The sequence below is a fragment of the Aquila chrysaetos genome, chromosome 24, assembly GCF_900496995.4.
Source record: "Aquila chrysaetos chrysaetos chromosome 24, bAquChr1.4, whole genome shotgun sequence".
Lineage (NCBI taxonomy): Eukaryota > Metazoa > Chordata > Aves > Accipitriformes > Accipitridae > Aquila > Aquila chrysaetos.
In genome coordinates this window covers 9571930-9591909 of record NC_044027.1, presented here as the reverse complement: position 1 = coordinate 9591909, position 19980 = coordinate 9571930, and the positions used below count along the sequence as shown (strand labels likewise).

The 19980-nt window shown below is 42.4% G+C and overlaps 1 protein-coding gene across 8 annotated transcripts in view; it reads right to left on the bottom strand.

The window, feature by feature from the left end:
• The window catches only part of PNPLA7 (patatin like phospholipase domain containing 7), a 132041-nt gene that overhangs the window by 33743 nt on the left and 78318 nt on the right, over positions 1-19980 (bottom strand). For all 8 annotated transcript variants that reach the window (XM_029999837.2, XM_029999839.2, XM_029999835.2 and 5 more), the window contains 4 exons: positions 19865-19928; positions 19180-19348; positions 17836-18018; positions 17153-17271 (listed from right to left, as the gene is read on the bottom strand). In XM_029999837.2, the coding sequence (XP_029855697.1) occupies positions 17153-17271; positions 17836-18018; positions 19180-19348; positions 19865-19928 (535 nt within the window). The remainder of the gene's footprint in view (positions 1-17152; positions 17272-17835; positions 18019-19179; positions 19349-19864; positions 19929-19980) is intronic.

Below are 19980 nucleotides of genomic sequence, written 5' to 3'. Positions count from 1 at the left end.
ACAAATTCCTTCAGGATAGTGAATCTGCAATCTTCCTTGATTTCAAGAAATGTGGAAGGACCTCAGAGCAATGATGGAGTCAACTGATAAACAACAGATGAACCTCAGTGCTGATGGGACAAGAGAAAAACAGAAGTAGCAATGCCCCTACAGCAATGAGCTCTTAACTAGCTCTGCTCACGCAGAGACATTTTTGGAACCACTGTGGATATTCTCTGAAAAATATTAACCTACTGTTCAGTGCAAATTCAAAAGACAAATTAAAGAAAGAAGAATAAACCAGAAAATGTAAGAACATACATCCAGGATGGACCAGCATTTTGAAAACTGCAAGCAAACTCAGACTTCTCATGAAAAAAAAACAGCAGAACTAGAAAGTGACAGACAGAAGCACAAAAGATGACCAGAATATGGAAGGAACTTCACATGAGAAGAAACTAGACTGGAATCTCCGACTGGGGAAGATGATGACTGACGGGAGACATGCAGGGCCAGCCAATGATATCACCATGCAGAAAGTTTAATGTAAAGGAAAGAATTTACAGAGACACTTGCATGTAAAGCACAAATTGGGGAAACCACTGTTACCACATGGTGAAGAGGTCAAATCACAAATGGATTTAAATGTGGACTGGATGAATCAAAGGTACCAGGCTGTCAGTGGCTACTAAACGTGAAAAATCAGAGGTGCAGCCTTGCGTTCAGAAAGCTCAGAAGCTGCTAATTGTTGCAAATACTAATTTCTGAAGCAATCGCTACTACTTGCTATCAGAAATGAGAAAGCAGAGGTGGAACATTTGATCTGATCTTATAAACAGCTCTTATAAACAGCAATCCCCTAATGGGAGAGAGATTCCTGTCTGTTCTACAGAACCATTACAAAACCAGAGAAATTAGCAGTGGAGGCTGATTGCCTTCTTATTAGTACAAAATTCCGGCCTCTGGTTTCAAATGCTTTGTCAAATTAATACCAAGCATGTCAGTTAGTGCATTCCACCTGGATGGATGCTTTGCAGTCCAAGCCATACAGCAGTAAAAATCTTCCTTTTCCCATTTTCATCCCATTTTTCTGTTCCCTCACGGTCTGCTCTATTTCCATCCTCCTTCCCCTTGCTGTTTACATCCTATAAATACTTGCTAACAGCTGCCAAGTCCACCGTAGGTGTCATTTGGCCAAGCTATGCTGAACGCATTCTTTCCATCTAAATAAATCCCTTCCAGCTGCTGAAATGCTTTGAGACAGGTTCTCGGTTATACTGGTGTAAATGACTTCAATGACAGATCTGCACTGGTGTAATCCAAGAGCACAAAATGGCTCATTTAGCTTTCCTCTCCAAATTCTCCTTCCCCTGCTTTACTATTCCTTCTTCTCATAAGATACCCTAAGTTAAAAGAATTATATTTTTATCCCTGCCAGAGGAGCCCATTGCTTTTAGGGTTTTAGATCACAGCTATTTTTGCAATCTGCTTCTTGTGCCTGGCACTTACTGCTGTCTTATCCCTGCGCATAAGTCACTAGCTGACACTGACGTTTCACTGAGGAACAGACCTTACACTATCCAACCTGCTTTCTGGAGAAAGCCTACATCATGTGGATTTGTTAAGACGTGTTAAGTACTGTAAAGCATTTCCTGCTTGGAGGGCAACTCTAAACTGCCCAGGACTAGCTCCAGACTGGATTCTCTCCCTTTAACCTCTTCTGAAACTGGAGCTCCTCACTCATGGATTCATGAGTCCATAAAATATGAGGGATTTCATGTGATCACTCTGGATTTGTATTTACTTTGCTGTATGATGTCCTTGAATGAATAGCAAAAGATTATTATTACTTCTATTGGCAAGCCATCACCTCTGTGCCGTGCCTCAGCAGAGTCCCTGCCAATATCCAGCTAAATGTGTAACAGCCATGTATCTCCAACAGATGCATCGATTTCAAAGCACTGACCTGCAAGATGAGAATGAAAGTACTTTTTTTGCTCAGAAAGGGACCTCCTATAAACTGCGAGACTAAATTAGGTTTCATTTATTACACAACTACAAAGCTGATTCTTCCAGTTCCAGCATCCTGAACAGGAGCATTCCTGACTGAAGGTATTTGTGCAAACTAAAATCCTGAAGAAAGGCAAATGTGCCCAAACCCACCCCATTTCTCCATGTACCACCCAGCCTCCTAAAAGATTTAACTGGGTTTTTTCTCCTCCCTATAGCTTTAGGCCATCATTACCCCAGCAACACTACTACATGAAACTTTTCAACAACTCCTTGCAGTTGGTTCTGTCTTGGCCACTTCTTCACAGCTCACGGCGTACGTAAATACGGGCAGGCTGCCAAGAGAAGCTGTGTGCCAGAGCCGGCTCTTTGCCAGGCAGTACACATCCCGCTCAGTGACAACTTGCTGGTGCATCATGGATAGCTGGTGTGGGCAGCTCTCGTGCTACGACTAAAGAGGAAAAGAAACTGAAGCCAGGAGCTAGGTCCCTGTTAACAGACTAGTAGTGCAGAAAAAACCCAGGAATTGTGCACTTATGGTAATACCAGGCACAATTTCACAGGGGACCTGTCCTGTTTTAGGGCAACTTATGAAAATACAAGCGTTTGGCAAGAGGAGTACAAAGGAAGATTGCTTGTGCCGACGCTGTACGTACACATCAGTGCCAGAGCACTTGCGTGGAGCAGAGGAAGGGATGGGGAAAACCTCCCCTTCCCTGGCTGACACAGAGCAGAATGTCACTTACTCCAGAAGAAAGGAGGAACAGGGAAATCCACCTACATATGAGGAAGGAGCATGTCAGATAGGGGGTGCGCAGTGTGTTGCTGGAGCTGCACATGCAGCTGTCCTTTGCCTTAAAGCTGCCTGACAGTGCAGCTGGATGGAGCATTTCCCCTGCCAGGATTAACGCCTGTCCCCAGGACAGTGACAAGGACTCCTGCCACCAAGGACAAATGGCCTAGAAGATTACTTTCAAATAATTTGCACCAGAACCCAAAGATTTGCCCAAGAAGTGCAGTCTATATTTTAACAAAAACTCTTTTCCATTGTATATCACTTCCTAGGACAGGCCTGATTAATTAGTGCCCTTTGCAGAGACAGCAGAAACAGCATCAACCAGTTCGAGGAGGAACTGGAAATAAGAGTCACGCTCCGTTTTTACCCCTGCCACTGCCTCGCAACCTGAGCTGAGCAAGGCAAGTCATGGGCTGCTCTGCACATCAGCTGCCCCAAAGCGCCGCTTACTGCACTACTTACCAACCTTGTGCTCAACATGCTTAAAAAGCCTCCAAAAGCTGTGCTATATTTCTTAAATTCCAAGCACCGTTTCTTCTTTACTACTAATGGCCACAAATAAATGACCACATGGCAGGGAGAGAAGTTATGGGGTTGAAGACGTGCTTCCTTGAAATAACAGCACAGCAAGCAGAGAGCACAGCCTTTCTGGCAGAAGGTCTTTCAGGAAAATTCCTGCTACCGAAACAAGTCCTTGCTTTCACCCCCTGGGGAAATGCCACTGGCATGTGACTGTAATGCACGAAGGCCAGAGCACAACTGATAAAAGAAAAATTCTTCTGTGAGACATGCATGTGTCAGCTCCAAACGTGCCTGCCAAGAGCTCAGATTAGATACGACTCTCAGGAAGAAGCGAGCAAATGCAGCAGGACATTTCAGATTAAAGTGTCAGCAGGAATACAGGCTGTCTTCTGTGCTTAGGTCAGGGTGCTGAAGAAAATACAATTAATACAAAAACAGAACCTGTGCACTGATATTTTCTCCACAAGCCACATTTAACATATCAATAGGATACTGCCTGTCAGCATTAGAAAGAAAAAACACAATACTGTGAGCACACAGAGAGGGGACACTTGTTTTTCAGACCATGACTAACGGAGCAGCAAGGCAAGGCTGCAGCTTGATCACACTGCCCACCCTCCAAAGTCCACTTCAGTTTCAGAAAGGAAGAGAAAATACAGCTCAGGCATTCAGCCTCCCCAGCACCCATCTCTTCTCCTAACTGACTCATCAGGATGAAGGAGATCTCTCTGAAGAGATGCTATTTCCTCTGGTTAAAAACAAGATTAAGGTCACGGCTGCTGCAGAGCTCTACTGTGTCTCTAACCAAAGCCTCCCCGGAGCGGGACGCATGGCTTGCTCCACCACCTTCCTGATTAGTTAACTGGGAAAGTAGGTAGAAAAGTAGAGAAATTGCCAAGGGGACTTTACTAAGCTCCACTAGAGTCTAACAAACCTGAATTAAGGCACCCTCATAACCTCAAAACTCCTGAAGAAGCAAAGCTATACAAATAAAAACAGCTTTTCCTTCTCATAACAGCTTTGATTCAAAGCACATTACGAGCAGTCGTTAGATCACCCAGCTTATGGGGTAAGCGCAGATGAGTATGTATTTACTATACCCATTTTAGAGATGTGCAAAAGTGGTGTGTTGAGTAACAGTTCTCCCAATGCTGCTTTGAAAGCACTAGAGAGAAAATGAAGATGACTGAGCTTCCAGCCCACAGGAACGGACAGTATGTCCCAAAACACTGCCAGATACGGCATGCAGGCTCACCTGCACTTCTCGGACCTGGATCTCGAAAGTGGGGCTGGTTACTGAATCAGCAGGTCTCAGACTAATGGATACCGCTACATCCGCTACAGAACTGTTATGTGAATAACATCATTTGTGGTGGTGGTGTTAGATACTTCTCAGAGTTATTCTGGAGGTGCTCACTGTACTGGGACAGGGGGGAAATTAGATGTTATTTAAATGAAGGGATATATAGAGTGGTATCTGGAAATGTAAGATAAATAAAGAAGAAACTTCTCTTTAAGAAGTAGCATTTTTTTGGTATGTGTTTTGTTGCTGATCCAGACGTTGAGTGGCACAATCACTGACTTAAAAATCAAGCAAGTCTTCTATGAGTTGCAACTGTATTACCTCTAATTTGGCACCTCCAATCTTTTGCAACAATACATATAAATGTTGCTTTGAAATCTAATCATACTTGTATCTTTCCAATAACATTATTTCCGAGCTTTCCTGACCATAAAACTTCCCAGTATCATAAATTTGCCTGAATAATTACAGTGATTATCTGTCAGCGCAAAAAGATAACAGAAAACAGACCACTGCATTTCTGCTCCTGCTGTACTACTTGTGCACTTACAAGGAAGTTTCCAGTCTGGACAACATTAATTAATTAATTAAGCAAGGCCCATTTCTAAGCTAAATAGAGGGAATAATCCTACATTACTAGGTTCTCATCCTAACATCCAACTACCAACAGGATCTTTCCCAGCAGCTGTCCTGAAGGAAGCTTTCTCCCTTCCACTGCCCATTTTTAAAACTATCGCCAGATACACACGTACTGATCCAGAGACCTGAATTCTTCCTGTCTTCCCCTTCATTAGCAATAGCCTCATTTCATCCTCCCACTTAGCTTTGCCCTCAGATTCCCACCATGTCCTGAAGTTAGAGCGAAGGAGCCATTTTCCCTTTAGCCTTGCCATGCTACAGAGATCGCACATTAACCCTGTGTACTCAGTGCTATGCAGGCACATTTGGCAGAAAAAGCAACTCCTATTTATCAGTGAAACTACATTCCTGCAAGAAAATCCAAATACAATGTCCTTTTAGCATTGATCTTGTTTCTGCTTTATATACTAACTTTGGAACAAGCTTTAAACAGAGAGATTTGTGCCTGACACAGAAGTACATGAACGAAAATTGTTCAGCCCTTCCCACAGGGCTGTCAGGTCTACCCAGTCCTGGGGTGTAAAGGGATACATGAGTAAGCCATTGGAGGGGAGAAAAAACATAAAATAAAGCCAGAGTAAAAGTAAATCAGAAAATGAACCAGAGTTTTTGTTTTCTGATCCCACCTGCCAGCAGCATGCTCTGGTAGGTGCGTGCAGGAGGAGGAAGGAGAGAAGAGAGGCTGAATGGCAAGCTGCACCCCCCCAGTCACTCTCCGCTTGGGGATGCCAAACAAAATCCTGACTCTTGCTCTGAGCCAAGAAACAATTCAGTTATCCGCAAAGAAAGATAATTCCTTTGGAAAACAAATATATCCTCCCTTCCCCCACCCCTCAGAGTTATTTGTGAAAAGTCTTAGAAGAACCCATTTTGAGCACAACGTCTGGAAGCTGCAGAAATAAGACAAAAGCATAGCACTTTAACTGTGATTTTACTTACAACTTCTCCAATCTCCTCTTTCTTAACAGGAAAGCTCATTGCCCAGATGAAGTTAGATTCCTAAAAATCACAGCAATGCAAGAGCTTTACCATCTTCCTGAAAGCATGTGGACTTGCCAACAGAGCATTACGACTGCTACATGGAAAGCGCTCCCTCAAACTTGCAGCTCTGTAACACAGCACGCTTTTCAGCTGATAAAGAGGTGCAAAACGAGTAACAAGAGTTAAACCACAACTCCACCATCTCCTTGTTTAGTTTCATCTGTATACCAAAGGCACTGCTATGACTAAATGAGTTTGGTGGGTTGAAGACTGGATATCAGGACAGGACAGTCCAAATAAACCACTTGCAATTAAAAAAAAAAAATAAAAAAAAATTAAGTCGTAACTTTGAAGTGGATAGCTCCCAAGCTCCCACTGCTTGGAGGATTTAATAAAAGCCAGTAAAATCTTCAACCTCCGTGGCCAATGGGAGCAAATGAGCAATTACATAGGTGCTGCTGATGGGAAAAAGAAAAATCAGATCATTAAGCATTACATGCGTGCCAAGCCATATGAACACGGCTTTTATGTGCATGTGATGACCCAACTATTACACAACTCACCGAGCAATTAGCATTCAGATCTGATAACAGCCACACAGCTCTGTCTGTGTTTAAGACAACTGCACTTTGAGGCAGAATTTTGAACGGATGCATAAACACGATTAATATGGCTGAGCTCTTGGGCAATACACAAGATGGTCTGTCCCTGAAGAAATCAAAACAAAGCCTCTTAGGAGCAATTACGCTGCAGTCTATTACCAACCATTTGCAAACAGAAAGTCTGAAGCCTTCAGTACAAGTTCACAGCCATGTCTCATGAGGTTTTTTTCAACAAAAGCAAATACTCATAACTCACTATTTTATTTTTAGGACTCAGGTTTTGTTTGTTCAAACATATACTCTAGGGCTGACCTGGATAAGACTCAGATTAGGTATCCAAACATAACTTATCATCATCATCTCGAAGGAAGAACCCACATTCCTTATCTTTCTCCTTCAGCCTCTACAAAACAGCACCAAAAACAAAACACCAAGTCAAAGGTGTAATTTTATCTTTAAGGATAAAGAGTTTAGACTCTTCTCTGTTATTGTAGCTCCTGGATATTGCCCTGAAATCAAATCTGCTTTTTGAAATACATAGGGAATCCAGGAGCCTGACTGCGTGGCTGACCCTGGAGTTCAGATGTCGGTCTGGTTTATCTGCATGTGGCAATGGATGCTCTACTCATGACAAGAGGACAAACATGCACGGCACAGGTCACTTGTCCAAACACCTATATGAATAGTTACAAGCTCTGAAGCCCCCATACTTCCATCTGAGCTTCAAAAACGGATATAATAAAGAAAAATTACAACTCTGCTGTGCACTGAGATACAGATATCTACCTATACACACAAAAACGTATTACAGGTCATTAAATAGCTTCCCTTCCTCTAAAATGCACCTACCAGAGCAGCAAGCTAACCGTACGTGAAGGAGGGTGAAGACTGCAGGCTGACTAATGCAAAGGTCATGAGGATTAACCTCAGGGCTGCCAACTTTCTGCCCTTCCAAATGTCAAAAGACAGATTTGGCCTGGTGTACAAAGGGATTACTTTGAAGAAAGGGAACTGGAGGAAGGATATTTCAAGTATTCAGGGTTTTTTTTCATGACACGAAACAGATTCAGCCTCTTCTGTATCATTTTGATACTTCCATACTGCAGAAATCTTTCTCTATCAGCCATTATCGGCCACTGACAGACTGCAGATGCTGGACAGTAAGCTACATTCTTCCGTTTAAAAGAAGGGAAGAAACATTTTTCAACTTTCTTTCATATTTCAGTTCCCTTTCCTGACACCCTTTTCAGCTATATCAGGATGAGGAATGGGATCCTTTTAGTAGTGCATATTGTTCAAGACCTGTCTTGCTACAGAAAAGGAAAGCAGAGTCCTTATGTGCCATCTCAGTATCTTGAGCAAGCAATCGGAAATGAAACACAAATTTTCATGGATGCTGCCTGACTGTGTCAGGGGGAGAAAAAAAGAGAAAACAGGAACTGCAATAGCTCCACGCTCTTATCTTGTACAAGTAGAAATTAGGAAATGGTGTGAACTGAGTGTTGAAGGACGCAGTCTGTGACAGACTGGCTCTGTACAGGACTGCCAGACACCAAGACTGAGACAGGGATCTTGGCCAAACCCAAGCAGAGCTCAGCACCACTGACTGCCGCTCTCCACACCACCCAAGGCTGCTTACCTGCCTGAGGACAGTGCTGGACCCACACTAGCTCTGCAAGATCACGCATCACCACATCCAGCCGTTAAACTTTCCATGATACCAGGAAAGCAAACGCACCCCCCACCAGCTGATTAGAACCTGGCACATCCTACAGACTCAGCTTCAGAGGCAGGTACTCAGGAACTTGTTGGCTTCCATCAGAGCCCCTCTCCTACAGCATCTCTGCACTGTGGGAGAAGATACCAAAGCTGGTGCTGCCCAGAATTGGCTACGGGCTACAGGGTTTGCCTGTGTGGGCTCTTTACTGCCCAGAACAGGCAAGGATACTCTCAAATCCCAGCAGCCCCTGGAACAATGTTGACCATGTCTTGGCACTGTACCCAGACAACACAGGGTTACCAGCAGCCTGGTTATTCCTCAGCCACTGCACAGTGAAATAGAGTTAACTTTGTCATAATAATTGGGCTGGATGTCAGGTTTCAAGCAAATTCCCCAGACACATCCAACTGTGCTAGTTTCAGCTGGGATAGAGTTAACTGTCTTCCTAGTAGCTGGTACGGTGCTATGTTTTGAGTTCAGTATGTGAAGAATGTTGATAACACTGATGTTTTCAGTTGTTGCTAAGTAGTGTTTAGACTAAAGTCAAGGATTTTTCAGCTTCTCATGCCCAGCCAGTGAGAAAGCTGGAGGGGCACAAGAAGTTAGCACAGGACACAGCCAGGGCAGCTGACCCAAACTGGCCAACAGGGTATTCCATACCATGGGACGTCCCATCTAGTATAGGAACTGGGAAGTGGGGGTGGGGAATCACCGCTCGGGGACTAGCGGGGTGTCGAACAGCGGGTGGTGAGCAATTGCACTGCGCATCATTTGTACATTCCAATCCTTTTATTATTGATGTTGTCATTTTATTAGTGTTATCATTATCATTATTAGTTTCTTCTTTTCTGTTCTATTAAACCGTTCTTATCTCAACCCGCAGGTTTTGCTTCTTTTTCCCGATTTTCTCCCCCATCCGACTGGGTGAGGGGGGGAGTGAGTGAGCGGTTGCATGGTGCTTAGTTGCAGGCTGGGGTTAAACCACGACACCAACCCATGAGATGAGAGCATAAATCCATATACATTTAGAGATAACAATACCCTCCTAAAACCCCAAACAATTCCCAGTGGCAATGGTTTATACTTCTCTTCCATGCAAGCACTTCAGAGCAATTTATAAAGGGCGACCTGCACAGATGCCAAAGCTGAGATGGCAAACACCTCATTTTACAAAAGGAGAACACAAGTTATAAGCATTTAAGCCATTTGCTCAAGCCCATGCGACGTTAGGAGCTGAACACCAGCGAAGTGAAATCCTGACTGCCCAATCCTCGCTTCAGTGATTTAACCCTCAATAGCTGCAGTAACTCATGATACCATGAGCACCTCGGAGAGGCTGTTGTTGCTCTTTCAGAACTATCCTAACCAAGGTCAGAATGAAGAACAATGGTTTTAGCAAGAATTTTGTTTCATAATTTACTTCAGAACAAGTGTTTTATCAGACCATGTTTTTTGAATACTTCAAAGGATCAGAATCTAATTTTTACACATTTTTCAAGCTGTCAGCCCTCTGTTTACTGTGAATTTTAAGCACTGTGAGATAGAGATAACAAATGAAGAGGATACCTGTACCCCCTTATAAACCACTGAGAGCAACCCTAAACATTGCTGTCAATAATCTACTTGCAAAGGGCAGCACAGTCCTGAAGCTCACTGCGTGATCCGAGAATTATTTCAAAGCCAAGTGCATTTCTGTTAAGGTGACAAATAAGGACACCCCCCAGTATGGTAGAGGCAGTTGGCAAATTACATTTTTTGCAATAGGTCCTTTGAGAGAGGACTTGAAAGCAAAGACTGAGAAAGGAACTAAAGGGCAGATATAAAGATGACAAGCAGGAATGACAGTGGAATGAAAAGGGTGCGAAGAAACTGGGTAATCTTAGGGCTTGGATGTGTCAGAAAGGGAAAACAGAGACTTACATACTAACAGAGACATGGCCAGGTAGAAAAAGAAAAAGGTTAAATAGATTATATATGATCTAGATAGCAATGGAAGCATGGAGAAGACATTATTAAGCAAGTTCTCAAGATGAGCATTACTTTTATTTTCCAGCACAAGGAACTGGTAATACCAGCATATTTGGGCTCCATAGATCCCTATCCCTCATACCTTGGGGAGCCCCTCATTAGACTCAGTCTATGTGAAGTTTTGAACTCAGCAAAGAAGCTGAAAAACATTTGCTGTGTTCCAACTTCTGTGAGGAACATCAAGAGTCTAGGAAATTCCCATGGGATTTTCTTTCATCCCTTCTGTAATCTCTATATTGAGTATGTTTAGGATCCCATAGGGGAAAAACACTGCTGTGTGTTCTTTATGACAGTATTTTCAGTGCACACCTCCGGAGGCAGTTTCTGAATTCAGGCAGCAAATTCCTTCCCCCTCCCCCCCACATGCTTGTAACAGCACATTGTCTGGGTGCTTGTGGTCAAGTTTAATAGTTTAAAAAAGCAACTCCCCTCATGCTTCCAGTTACTACCCTGTATTTGAGGTAGAGTAATTGATCTTACAAACCCACCATCTCCATTTCAAGTACTGCAGCTCTGTAGTGGTAGTTTTAAGACAAAGTCCACACGTTCTCCCACTGATAGGAGTAAAAAGCCCGATACCATTAGTTATGTGTCTTAGTCGAGGGATGAGAATTAATCTTCCTTAATTGCTGGAACTGAATCCAAAGCACCCGTGCCATAAAACTTCACGCAGTCTCCCCAGGAGATTCTGTTATTGCCAAAGGTTGAACATCAGGGTTTTATAACCACAATGCTACTATCACCTGCACCACAGGAAAAGAAGCTAGAGCACGGAAAACGTGTTGTCTGCATCATGTGAGCAAACTGTCCATCCCAAGGACAGCACTTGGTCATTGGAACATCGTTTCCACCTCAAATTTCAGCTTTTTATTCCTCAGATGTTTCATCACACGCTGAAAGCTGGGGTATGAGTTGTCAGCTCCACCACTGCACTACCAGCCAGCCTGCTCTACCCCACGGTGTCCAAACCTCAGACCTCACCTAGGAGACTTCACTTTTACTACACCCTGGAAGACTCACTAAGCTTAGATATTTTCCGTGCAGTCTTCCCTATTTTCAGGGAACAAGACACACTTCTCTCTGCTTTTGTGGACCATGGAGCAAAAGATGACAGACCAGAAGGGATCTCAGTCGCTAGGTAACCTGCACAGCTACAGCTCTCTGTGCTCTTCTGCACGGCAGCAGTGCTGGAAACTGGACCTTCCTGCATTGCCATTTGACCTTGGTCTTTGGTAGAGCTAACAACAGCCCCCAAAAAGAAGAGGTTTTATTTCTAACATAACATATTTCCCCTCCTTGCAGCACATTGCCTGAGTAAGTCCAACTGTTGCGTTACCATGTTATGCTGCTGAGTATTTGCATGTTCATTAATTTTGGCAGCTCGTCAACTTTTCCTTAATCAAGTCAAGCAAGGGAAAAAAACCAGTGACTTCATAGCTTCTCTCAGAAAAAAGCTGATGAGAATTTCACAGGAGGTGAAAGCAGAATTTCTGTTGCCTGCAGTGTATCCTCTTGCCAAACACTGAAGATCTACATCATACAATGAAGCAGCGAAAGTTTCTCACAGTTCAGATAGCAAAATCTAATGAAGTAGGAAGCATCAAGCAACTAAATAACAGGGTAGGCACAATACACCTCCTGTCCTCAATTATCATGGGGAAAAAGACAGAATTAAGAATCAGCCTGCCCTCACCTGGGATGAGAACACAAGATTTCTCTACATTTTAAGGCTCCTCTCCAAATTAGAATAACAAACGAGATAGAAAAACAAAAACCCCAAAAGACACTAGTATCTTTAACAATTCCGACTCCTCACATGAGCATACTGCAAATTCAGCCTCTGCACTTATGTCAACTCTGATACCACTTAATTGTTGAGACTGTAATTAAAGTATTGCATTACAGGCTGTGGAACAACACATCCTTTCATCTGCTAAAGGTAGTCGAGAGCTCCCTAGAAGGCTCTCTGCCCAGAGGCAGAGACAAAAAAAAAATGTGCAAAGACACTACAGTAGGAATATAGTATCTTACAGCACAGCATTTATTTGCTTTCAAGTGTTTTACATGGATAGGCCAGGTCATCAATATCCAAAATCAATTTCTTTTTAAACAAGACGGAGCAGGGGAAGCACTACAGGGAAGCACTACAGGGTTTGTTCATATGCAAGAGCTCCTCACCTCCTAGCCAAACTTGCATGCTAAAAGAATGCATCAACATTCAGAAAAGGAATATGATTTTCTAAAGTTCTTGGAATGACTGTTTCAATTTTTTCCTTAAGTTATGTTGGAAGCTTTTCATCAACTCTTTTCTACCATGATTGCTCAGAAACACAAGGGGGCACAGTGACAGCTGGGAAACCTCTCAACGTGCTGCCACATTGGGTCCAGCCTTCAAATAAAAGTTCCTTGTACCTGCCCTGGGAGATACATATGTGCATCCACCACATCCCACGGTGGGTGTTGGCACACACTACCTTCTCCTTGCTTGACCCATGTATATAGGACAATCTAACCTGTACATTCCTTGATTCCTTCCAACTGCAGAATGCAGTTTTGCCCAACCTCACTATGCTGGGGATTACTTGTAAGCTGCAAGTCTTTGTGCAGAGTAAGCACAAACAAATTCTGTCTTTGTGCCTTCTAGATGAACAGCAGTGCCAAGGGATCGGTGTCTGGTGGCAGAGAAGGTAAGCAAGACTGGTAAGCAGGTTTTTACTCAAACTTGCCTGAATGAACTGGAGTTGCAGCCAAACATAATGGATGCAACAGTAAAACCTCCTTGTTTTATTCTTCACGCAGTCGGGTCTTGGAGTCACACACAGAGTGTGGAAGACAAATCTGATCTCCTGAGAGCAGAATAATTATGAGATCTGCCTCTCGGGTACTCTTCATCATTGGGTAAAGGCATTGAATCAGAAGATAAAGCCAGGCTTTAAGGAGCACAGAGACCCAAGTCAGGCTCCATGCAGCAGCCAATAAGTGACCAGGTGGTACATGGACCTGCACATTTGGCCTTCTCTGAAAGCATGGAGCGTGACCACACTGCATGTGGCACAGGCTTCAGGAGCACAGACAGAAACACAAGGCAACAAGTGGGTTCATCAGACACAAATATCTTCATAACAAGAAAGGAATAACTTGCTTCTCCTAAGCTGCTGCTTTTATCCTCCCTTTTCAGAGGGCCAGAGCTGAAAATAAAGAAGAAAAGGCAGAAAGAACAAGTTGACAAAACAGACCAACTACCCAAAATGAAAAGGCGTGAGTCTGAGTCAAATCCCTAGAGTCAGCAAGAAAGCTCTGTGGAAAAAAAATGCTTGACATATCAAGAGCTGAGGTGAAATAGTAAGTTTGAGGAGAAAACTAAATGGAAAAAGGAGAAATGAAAAGACGCCCTGATGAAATATCTACAAATATCCTTCAACAGCAGCTCCTCAGGGAAGGCTTAAATGCTCTGCCTGAAGGGAAGGGCAGTGGAGAGAAGGGAAAGGCATGGTGTGCTGCAGAGCTCCATCCACCTATGCATCATGTAGCACAGACAGGGCAGGATATGCAGACTCCACAAGTACCGTCTGGTAAAGGTCTCTGGCACCACGTGCATTCATTCCCAGCATGAATGTGCAGCTGATTATTATGCCTTATTGTAGACAGTACATCCAAAAAAGGCAAGTAACTTTTAACAATAGCTCTTTCCTTCTCAATAAGCATACCTTAGGCACATCATGTATTTATATCATGTGCGTTACTGCAAATATAGCTTCTTATCAAAATAACCAAACTGGAACAGATCTAATGCTTTGTATTTTCCCATTATGCCTATGTGGAATAGGCACGTTGGACCAAATTCACTCCTAGAATTATGACGTTATAATCAACAACAAAGCTTGTCATCACAATTTTGCTTAAGTCAGTCTTCTGAAACAGCATGACCCATTTTTTTTCCCAAAGCCCTAGGGATTCCCAGATACTTCTGTATTAATTATTTACTCCCCATAAATTTCAGTTTTCAAACAGCTTTGCTAAGACAACTATAGAAAACCAAAGAAAGGGTGGGCTGTACATGGGATGGCTGAAGGTCATGCGAATGATTTATGGGAGGGTTTATGCCTTTGTTGCAGGGTTTGATGTGTCATTATTCTTGCAACTATGTAGCTCAAAGGTATTATTTTTCTAAACGTAAATCCCCTTTCCTTCCCTCAAGCTCCACAATGTTTCTAACTGAAATTAACTTAGCATTTAGCAAAAGCAAAAAGCTATAATTTTAGAACCGTATCACTTCGATTTGTTTTATTTTTATACTCACAAGAGAGAGAAAACCTTTAGATCCTATGAGCCTTTTGTCATGACAAGCCACAAAGATAATTACTAGGAAGCTGCTCTGGTAAAACCTCCCAAACCAACTGTCACCAGGAAGCCAAACAAACATTCCCAAAGTAACAGCTAAATAATTGATATTACTGGAGTCACAGAACACAATACCTTTAACAGAAATAACCACCAGCCAGCACCCTGTAAGTGTTAGCGCTCTCTGGGCTTTGTGACCAGTATGATTCATGCTTCTAGAACAAGGTAGGAGGTTACTCCATGTAGTATATTATCCAAAGGCTACACTAACTATCAAGAGTCTGTGCAGCAACCGATCAAGATGTTTTTAGCTGGAAGGGGCTTTAGTCACAGGATGATTTTAAGTACCTAGTGCACAATCTCTTGAAGTTCCCTTGTTCATAGAGATGGGGACCTAAGAACTTATTCTGACCTTCCAAAAGCAGATTTTTAGAGTTCAGAGTAACTTTGCCCCTTCCTCAGAGTCTTAATTATATTCTCACTTCAGAATCAAACTTTTAAGAGATCCGAATCTTTTGTCTAACCACAATTTAGATGACAATTCAACTACAGAAATAGCATTCTGTACCTTTCCATTGAAAACATAATACTCACACCATCCGTGTGCCAGCCTGAACCTCTAGAAAAAGCATTTTAGTCCATGACAAATACAGTTTCAGAGAAAGAAGAAATTATCGTATTTATCCATTTAATCCTCAAAGTCCTCCATATTGCATGGATGCAGAAATGAGCAAATTAACGGATAATGGCACATGGTCACATTGCTGAATGGGTGGTGCGCATCCAGAAATCCTAAAGCCAACACAGTAGCAGTGCAGTGGTTCAGATTTGTGGAGAACAACAACACAGGACCAACACACAGCTCAGTAATCCTGCTCTTTCTTACCTCTGCTCTTGAAAACCAGCAGGTGGTAGCTTGCAAATTAAGTAGTAGAACAAAAAATAAATAGTTTGGCAAAAATTACAGCAGTGTTTACAGAAGGAAGAAAGGAAGGGAATGAGCAAAATGTGCTGCCAGAAATATAGAAGTGCACATATTTTAGCATGACACAGGCTTCAGTAGAGACAGAGATATCAGATAGCTCGTACCAAAAAAAAAACCACCATGAGTGCTTTGCATCAGTTGATTAGAAGCCTCCTGAGATACCCAGATTATGAAGAAGCTCTCCTCCCCGGCTTTACTTTGTGTCTCCACAGGACAGTGCTTATCTCAGAAATAAAATACCAAAATCATCTTAGGTGAGGAAACTGTGAAAGCAAGTTCAAAGGATAAAGGCATCTTTGCAGACACTCAGAGAAACAGCCACAGCGCTGGTTGTCTCAGCATCAAGTGACTAATCAGAACAAGCTGTCACAAAGGAGCTCTAACCTTTACTGTAGCGAATACTCCCCCCAAAGCATGCACTGGCCCAAAGACAAAAATGTGATATTTCTGTAGACTTAAATAGAGAGACTATGTACAAATTGTATTTTTTATTTTTGAGAGCAGTATTTCAAAGCACTGTTTTAAAGAAAGGCTTCAAGAACACAATGATGAAGACAACGAAGACAGTGCTCTCTTGAGACAAAGGACTACTAAATTTTGTCTTAACATAAAACTCTCAAAGCAAAAAGGGATTCCAAAGAAAAACGTCAGTAATTTATTTCCAAAGCTCACCAGGAATTCAGATGGAATTCTAATAGAGTGTTCAGCCCACATCTTGCCCTCGTATCTGCAAAAATATAATCTTTCTGTAAAGTAAGGCTGTCAGAAGCATATAGGTACCTGGGGTTTTGGGCAATTATAAAGAAGAGAACATTCTCCCATTAGAGGACATAACTCCTCTTGCTGCTCAAACCTTGAAGAGCTTTGGGGGCCTTTGAAATATTGTGAGCTATTTTCTAATACAAGAATCCATAGGAGAAAAAAATCCATAGTGTAGGCCAATAAAAGAAAGAAGCATCATATTTAGTGCCCTGGTCATCTCCTGGTATTAAGCCCAACTTATGAGAGGTCTCAAGAGGTCACAAACACTCACGTTCCTTCTGCAGAAATCCAGGCACAAATCCACACAGCAGGTTAAGTTTGTGTAACAAAAGCAATTCCTCAGTGTCTCCCCCAAATACTGCTTACAGAAAAGTGCTGATTTTATAGAATGCCTGTTATCCTGAAGACTCTGTTGCAGCCCAGTGACAGCGGTGCTCTGGGATCTGGTAGCAATGCACCAGCGTGTCCAGGATAAGCCACCTACCTTGCTCCTCCGCCCCCAAGCACCAGTGCAATGGCGTTTCCAGTCAGAACACGAGCCAGGCGAGAAAAGTCAGAGTGACGGTCTGGTGGTTTCTGGAATACGCGCTCATACATCTCTATCTGCAGAAGAGAGACAGAAGACGGTCATTCTAAAGGCAGGGTAGAGTCTACACTACCAGCCTACAACATACTGTTAAAAAGTGAATAGCTGTTCTTCAAAGAGGGCTAATGAAGTATCCAAACTCTTCTAGTGACCATATACATCTCATACTTTTATAGTAGTTGGGAGAATTTCACTGTAGTACAGTATTTTCTTTGGAGTTATTTCTTTCTTGACAAGGATTTGAAGTTACTGGGAAGCATCCCAAGTCTGCCTGTGCTTTACCTTTAGCATGGTTTTTGCAAGCATGGGGATCCTCCCAATGAAAAGGACTCTACCGTGTGTACACACCTATCAATAAGACCTTGAGATAGTATTTGCCATAAAGAAGACGCGAGCCCCTTATCCCTATGTTTCCTATAGTAAATCGAGGCCAAACAGATTTAAAGAGAAAACTATCTGTGTAACAGCCAGTTGCACATCAGAATATCATGTAGTATCGTTATCTCAGATTACCTTTGATACATGGATACAAGTAAAGTACTACAGCTAAGGGACCAGCCACCGAAGCAGGAATCTCTTACCAGCTTGGGCAGGCTTCTTTTGGAAAAGACTCTGCGTGGGCAGTGGAGATGAAGATGAGCAGAACACCAGCTCCGCATGTTGAGCCATTCCACAGTTCGGGAAGGGAGAGGCCCATCTTCCTTATGGAGTAGGACGAGTTGCTTCTGAGCTCGGACTGCAGTGTTCTCCAGCATCCTCTCCAGCTACAGCACATCATAGACACCAAAGGAATAGGGGCATCAGGTATTTACTGCTCCAGTATCAGTTTAACAGAATACTGTATTGTGAATTTTATATATATATAGATAGATAGATACGTATAGATGCGCACACACACAAGTATACGTCTGACCCCTGTTCCTATCTGAATCTGCGGACAACTATGCACACTAAGAACCCTCAAACAAGATTGATTTAAACAACTACATTGTTAGCTGTGGGCTTACATGGCACATAGAACTCTCAAATCACACAAGGACTCAAACCTGAATGCTTAAAAATGAATGCTTTTTACCTAAACCACAGACCATTAAATGCACAGCACAGACACACACTGTTCATTCAAAATGAGATTGCTTCCCAAGTCATACTTAAGCCTACAAACGTTCAGCATGTTTTGTTCTTGCACTTCCAATCAGACCACTTCTTCCTCCTTGCATTCCTTATTTTTATTTTTTTGTTGTTTTAGGCAACTGATGGCAACTTGCTTTTACTGTGCTTCCTGCCTCACACATACAGTCATGAAGAACCAACACAAAGTGACACGCAAGAACACTGCAGGTGGTACCAGTCCCAGGCTCTTTGGAGGTCAGACTTAGCACTTCACAATCCTAAAAAAACCCACTTGTGACTTAATTTTTAAATTTCTTACAGAATTTTACGTGCCTAGTCAAACAACTTTGGTAATAAAATACCAAAAATAAAAATAGTAAGGAAAAAAAAAGTACAGCTTACAATCTGTAATAGAATATATTAAATTAGTCATACAATACAATTTATATCTACTTTTTCCTTAGCACACACCATGAATTCCATCCAGGCAGAAAAGAATTCCTCTCTCTGTCTGGAGATCCTGCAAAGAAATTCTGGCAGAAATGCAAAGCTTCAAAGCAATCTGACTTTTGATTTACCATTGGCCAAAATGACTCTTTAAAGAACTTAGCTGGAAATACTTCTACATAAAACTTGCCATTTCAGAGGATCCTCATTCAATTCATTTTCTATTTATAATACATATCTCCCAGGAATATTGCATTATTTATGCTTTGCTAGGTATTAAACCCAGGAAAATTCATGAGTATGAAACAACCTTCTTTGATCTGGACTGTTAACACTGCAAACATGGGAAGGAACTATTTCCACACCTCTCCAACAGTAGGCTCCTGGTCTCCCAGTCCAACGATTAAGATGCAGTCAGCCTGCCGGATGCAGCGTTGAGTCCAGGGAGTAAGGGTGCTGTCTGCCTGGTAGAGTACAATACGGTGAATATCCTCCTGCTGTCCCAGCCAGCTAGTTAGTCGGTATTCATGGATACTGGGGACAGAAAAGAAAAAAACCAAAATTCAAACAGTTTTATATCACAGCTCCTAACAAAGTAGAGAGAAATCTTACATGTCAAGCACAAAATCTGAAGGGCATCAGAGACCTGCATCTCTTGCTTGTCCAGCCTAAGAACCTTATCTGCTTACATTTCCAAGATCATGCTTTCTTTATCTCTCCATTATTTATACCATTAGATATATACACAGAGGAAAGAGGATGCAGTGATGCCTAACTTCAGTAAGACTTCCATGGAATCCCTAAGAATGAGTACACAATACCCACTTGGAGCAATTCAGCTTTTCCAATTTCACAAGCGAGAAAGTAACTATGGAAAAAAAACACCCACATTTGAACCAAATACTCTTGAAACATTGTCGTCTCAAACAACTTGATGAGAAAGCATAATATATGCTAGAACACAGGATTTTATTCCCAAACACTGTATATTTATAAGACCAGCGTAGTATCTTCCTGTATTTTTTCCTAAGTAATAATGAGGGCAGGTACCTATCCAGCGCAGCAGAACCAAGTCGCTGTTTGATGTTATCACTGGTGAGCAGCAACGCAGGACCTGGAAAAACAAGAAGTTTCATATGTGAACACCCGCCATTCAGCTCCTGACA